The sequence below is a fragment of the Archocentrus centrarchus genome, chromosome 22 (genome assembly GCF_007364275.1).
Source record: "Archocentrus centrarchus isolate MPI-CPG fArcCen1 chromosome 22, fArcCen1, whole genome shotgun sequence".
Classification (NCBI taxonomy): Eukaryota; Metazoa; Chordata; class Actinopteri; order Cichliformes; family Cichlidae; genus Archocentrus; species Archocentrus centrarchus.
In genome coordinates, this window is record NC_044367.1 from 26,574,654 (window position 1) to 26,580,441 (window position 5,788).

General features: G+C 42.7%; 1 protein-coding gene across 1 annotated transcript; it reads left to right on the plus strand.

The window, feature by feature from the left end:
• Positions 1-2,303: 2,303 nt before the first annotated feature.
• Positions 2,304-4,976, plus strand: LOC115772788 (uncharacterized). Its single transcript, XM_030719170.1, has 9 exons — positions 2,304-2,406; positions 2,558-2,664; positions 2,869-3,036; positions 3,241-3,440; positions 3,540-3,652; positions 3,804-3,910; positions 4,118-4,285; positions 4,497-4,696; positions 4,796-4,976. The coding sequence occupies exons 1-9, from the start codon at positions 2,304-2,306 to the stop codon at positions 4,974-4,976; spliced, it is 1,347 nt and encodes a 448-aa protein (XP_030575030.1).
• The last annotated feature ends 812 nt before the right edge of the window (positions 4,977-5,788 follow it).

Below are 5,788 nucleotides of genomic sequence, written 5' to 3' on the forward strand. Positions count from 1 at the left end.
AATTGTATGTATTTTAACTTTTGTTTGCATCATTTAGTCTGCAGGCAGAACAATGAGAGCGATGGCCAATGGGTTGAGGCAAATCTGGGTCCATTTGTCCAATACACAGCATACACTGACCTCAACGACTTCAACATTTCTACAGTAAGGCATACATTTCACTTCCGGTCCTCCTTGAAAACAGCAACCCAACATTCTAGTCACAAAAAAGACCACACACAGGCATCTGTTTTTGGCGTGTAAAAAAAAAAACGAACCTCTCTTAGATCCCACTTAGTTTGCTGCTAACTGAAATCTATTACCCGCAGCCTTGCTGTTACTGCTGTTTGACATTATGTTGATTCTCTTTTGTAGGCTGGATTGTTGTCAGCGCTCAGTCCTAATCAGGTGGCACAGCTGATATTGTCCTCTGGAGCCTTGAATGACACAGATTTCATTGATCGTGTGTTTGAGCGACTGGACAAAGGCAACGCTCTGAAAAATGTGGATGAATTCCTGACACAGCTGACAGCCAATGGACAGGTAGGCTAGTCTTCAGTGAGGAGTAAAGGAAGGCAATCCTGGATTTGAATTACAGCATTGTCAGAAGAAAACACGTCAATTTTGTAACAACATGTTGAGGAACTGATACACAGCAAATAATCTGTTGCATCCTTTGTAGCATGTTGTATGGGTGTTCTTGCAACATGCGGTCTTTAAAGTGCTAATGACCATTTCTACCACAATGTTACAGAGCCCAGAATTCCAGCCTGTTGTGAGAGATCGTGTAATGAATAAGACCTTCACTATCATCAGTCCCCATTTCACGGAATTCACCAAAAACGACTTTGACATTTGGTTCCATGTGAAACTGGTTCCTGTCCTTGCAAGCTTCACTCCAGCAATGCTGCAAAATGCAACCACAAACATCAACTGCACCAACTACCGTGTCATGTGAGTAGCTTTCTGGCAACAAACAAGATTTTGTGGCACCAAACAATGACAATAGGGTTTGGAGGACAGCGTAATCATGTTTTCTTTCAACTTTTGCAGTGTGAGTGGGATGGCTAAAGTTTTCTCGGCAATTCCATCGGACAGACGACAAGAAATCACAGATGTTCTGCTGGGCTACCTGAGAAAATCTGGCAGTGTCATCGACAAGCCAGGTAGGGCTGACATGGGACGTGGCATCTCTTTTCTTCTGAGAAATATCTTGAAAAAGACTGAGCAGTAACATTGTCCTTGATTTGTTTCATGTCTACCGGTGAAAAACCTTGCTAAATTGTATGTATTTTAACTTTTGTTTGCATCATTTAGTTTGCAGGCAGAACAATGAGAGCGATGGCCAATGGGTTGAGGCAAATCTGGGTCCATTTGTCCAGTACACAGCATACACTGACCTCAACGAGTTCAACATTTCTACAGTAAGGCATACATTTCACTTCCGGTCCTCCTTGAAAACAGCAGCCCAACATTCTAGACACAAAAAAGACCACACACAGGCATTTGTTTTTGGCGTGTAAAAAAAAAAAAAAAAACATCTCATAGATCCCACTTAGTTTGCTGCTAACTGAAATCTATTACCCACAGCCTTGCTGTTACTGCTGTTTGACATTATGTTGATTCTCTTTTCTAGGCTGGATTGTTGTCAGCGCTCAGTCCTAATCAGGTGGCACAACTGATATTGTCTTCTGGAGCCTTGAATGACACAGATTTCATTGATCGTGTGTTTGAGCGACTGGACAAAGGCAACGCTCTGAAAAATGTGGATGAATTCCTGACACAGCTGACAGCCAATGGACAGGTAGGCTACTCTTCAGTGAGGAGTAAAGGAAGGCAATCCTGGATTTGAATTACAGCATTGTCAGAAGAAGATGCGCCAAATCTGTTACAACACATTGAGGAACTGATACACAGCAAATAATCTGTTGCATCCTTTGTAGCATGTTGTATGGGTGTTCTTGCAACATGCGGTCTTCAAAGTGCTAATGACCATTTCTACCACAATGTTACAGAGCCCAGAATTCCAGCCTGTTGTGAGAGATCGTGTAATGAATAAGACCTTCACTATCATCAGTCCTCATTTCGCGGAATTCACCAAAAATGACTTTGACATTTGGTTCCATGTGAAACTGGTTCCTGTCCTTGCAAGCTTCACTCCAGCAATGCTCCAAAATGCAACCACAAACATCAACTGCACCAACTACCGTGTCTTGTGAGTAGCTTTCTGGCAACAAACAAGATTTTGTGGCACCAAACAGTGACAATAGAGTTTGGAGGACAGCATAAGCATGTTTTCTTTCAACTTTTGCAGTGTGAGTGGGATGGCTAAAGTTTTCTCGGCAATTCCATCGGACAGACGACAAGGAATCACAGATGTTCTGCTGGGCTACCTGAGAAAATCTGGCAGTGTCATCGACAAGCCAGGTAGGGCTGACATGGGACGTGGCATCTCTTTTCTTCTGAGAAATATCTTGAAAAAGACTGAGCAGTAACATTGTCCTCGATTTGTTTCATGTCTACCGGTGAAAAACCTTGCTAAATTGTATGTATTTTAACTTTTGTTTGCATCATTTAGTTTGCAGGCAGAACAATGAGAGCGATGGCCAATGGGTTGAGGCAAATCTGGGTCCATTTGTCCAATACACAGCATACACTGACCTCAACGACTTCAACATTTCTACAGTAAGGCATACATTTCACTTCCGGTCCTCCTTGAAAACAGCAGCCCAACATTCTAGACACAAAAAAGAGCACACACAGGCATTTGTTTTTGGCGTGTCAAAAAAACAAGCATCTCGTGGATCCCACTTAGTGTGGTGCAAACTGAAATCTATTAATCACAGCCTTGCCATTAATGCTGAGTGACATGTTGATTCCCTTTTGTAGGCTGGATTGTTGACAGCGCTCAGTCCTACTCAGCTGGCACAACTGATACTGAACTCGGGAGCCCTGAATACCACAGATTTCATTGATCGTGTGTTTGAGCGACTGGAAAAGGGCAACGCTCTGAAAAATGTGGATGAATTCCTGACACAGCTGACAGCCAATGGACAGGTAGGCTACTCTTCAGAGAGTGTGAAGGATTTTTATTCCAGCATTGTCAGAAAAAGCCATGTCTAAACTGCAAGATTGCTTTGAAGGACTGATTCACACGAAATACTAAGTTGCATCTGTTCTAACATGTTGTATGGTTGTAGCTGCAACGTGTAATATGTAATCTATGTGGTGCTAATGACCATTTCTACCACAATGTTACAGAGCCCAGAATTCCAGCCTGTTGTGAGAGATCGTGTAATGAATAAGACCTTCACTATCATCAGTCCCCATTTCACGGAATTCACCAAAAACGACTTTGACATTTGGTTCCATGTGAAAATGGTTCCTGTCCTTGCAAGCTTCACTCCAGCAATGCTCCAAAATGCAACCACAAACATCAACTGCACCAACTACCGTGTCATGTGAGTAGCTTTCTGGCAACAAACAAGATTTTGTGGCACCAAACAGTGACAATAGAGTTTGGAGGACAGCATGAGCATGTTTTCTTTCAACTTTTGCAGTGTGAGTGGGATGGCTAAAGTTTTCTCGGCAATTCCATCGGACAGACGACAAGGAATCACAGATGTTCTGCTGGGCTACCTGAGAAAATCTGGCAGTGTCATCGACAAGCCAGGTAGGGCTGACATGGGACGTGGCATCTCTTTTCTTCTGAGAAATATCTTGAAAAAGACTGAGCAGTAAAATTGTCCTTGATTTGTTTCATGTCTACCGGTGAAAAACCTTGCTAAATTGTATGTATTCTAACTTTTGTTTGCATCATTTAGTTTGCAGGCAGAACAATGAGAGCGATGGCCAATGGGTTGAGGCAAATCTGGGTCCATTTGTCCAATACACAGCATACACTGACCTCAACGACTTCAACATTTCTACAGTAAGGCATACATTTCACTTCCGGTCCTCCTTGAAAACAGCAGCCCAACATTCTAGACACAAAAAAGACCATACACAGGCATTTGTTTTTGGCGTGTCAAAAAAACAAGCATCTCATGGATCCCACTTAGTTTGCTGCTAACTGAAATCTATTACCCACAGCCTTGCTGTTACTGCTATTTGACATTATGTTGATTCTCTTTTGTAGGCTGGATTGTTGTCAGCGCTCAGTCCTAATCAGGTGGCACAGCTGATATTGTCCTCTGGAGCCTTGAATGACACAGATTTCATTGATCGTGTGTTTGAGCGACTGGACAAAGGCAACGCTCTGAAAAATGTGGATGAATTCCTGACACAGCTGACAGCCAATGGACAGGTAGGCTACTCTTCAGTGAGGAGTAAAGGAAGGCAATCCTGGATTTGAATTACAGCATTGTCAGAAGAAGATGCGCCAAATCTGTTACAACACATTGAGGAACTGATACACAGCAAATAATCTGTTGCATCCTTTGTAGCATGTTGTATGGGTGTTCTTGCAACATGCGGTCTTCAAAGTGCTAATGACCATTTCTACCACAATGTTACAGAGCCCAGAATTCCAGCCTGTTGTGAGAGATCGTGTAATGAATAAGACCTTCACTATCATCAGTCCTCATTTCACGGAATTCACCAAAAACGACTTTGACATTTGGTTCCATGTGAAACTGGTTCCTGTCCTTGCAAGCTTCACTCCAGCAATGCTCCAAAATGCAACCACAAACATCAACTGCACCAACTACCGTGTCATGTGAGTAGCTTTCTGGCAACAAACAAGATTTTGGGGCACCAAACAGTGATAATAGGGTTTGGAGGACAGTGTAAGCATGTTTTCTTTCAACTTTTGCAGTGTGAGTGGGATGGCTAAAGTTTTCTCGGCAATTCCATCGGACAGACGACAAGAAATCACAGATGTTCTGCTGGGCTACCTGAGAAAATCTGGCAGTGTCATCGACAAGCCAGGTAGGGCTGACATGGGACGTGGCATCTCTTTTCTTCTGAGAAATATCTTGAAAAAGACTGAGCAGTAACATTGTCCTTGATTTGTTTCATGTCTACCGGTGAAAAACCTTGCTAAATTGTATGTATTCTAACTTTTGTTTGCATCATTTAGTTTGTAGGCAGAACAATGAGAGCGATGGCCAATGGGTTGAGGCAAATCTGGGTCCATTTGTCCAGTACACAGCATACACTGACCTCAACGACTTCAACATTTCTACAGTAAGGCATACATTTCACTTCCGGTCCTCCTTGAAAACAGCAGCCCAACATTCTAATCACAAAAAAGAGCACACACAGGCATCTGTTTTTGGCGTGTCAAAAAGACAAGCATCTCATAGATCCCACTTATTTGCTTGCTAACTGAAATCTATTACCCGCAGCCTTGCTGTTACTGCTGTTTGACATTATGTTGATTCTCTTTTGTAGGCTGGATTGTTGTCAGCGCTCAGTCCTAATCAGGTGGCACAGCTGATATTGTCCTCTGGAGCCTTGAATGACACAGATTTCATTGATCGTGTGTTTGAGCGACTGGACAAAGGCAACGCTCTGAAAAATGTGGATGAATTCCTAACACAGCTGACAGCCAATGGACAGGTAGGCTAGTCTTCTGTGAGGAGTAAAGGAAGGCAATCCTGGATTTGAATTACTGCATTGTCAGAAGAAGATGCGTCAAATCTGTAACAACACATTGATGAACTGATACACAGCAAATAATCTGTTGCATCCTTTGTAGCATGTTGTATGGGTGTTCTTGCAACATGCGGTCTTTAAAGTGCTAATGACCATTTCTACCACAATGTTATAGAGCCCAGAATTCCAGCCTGTTGTGAGAGATCGTGTA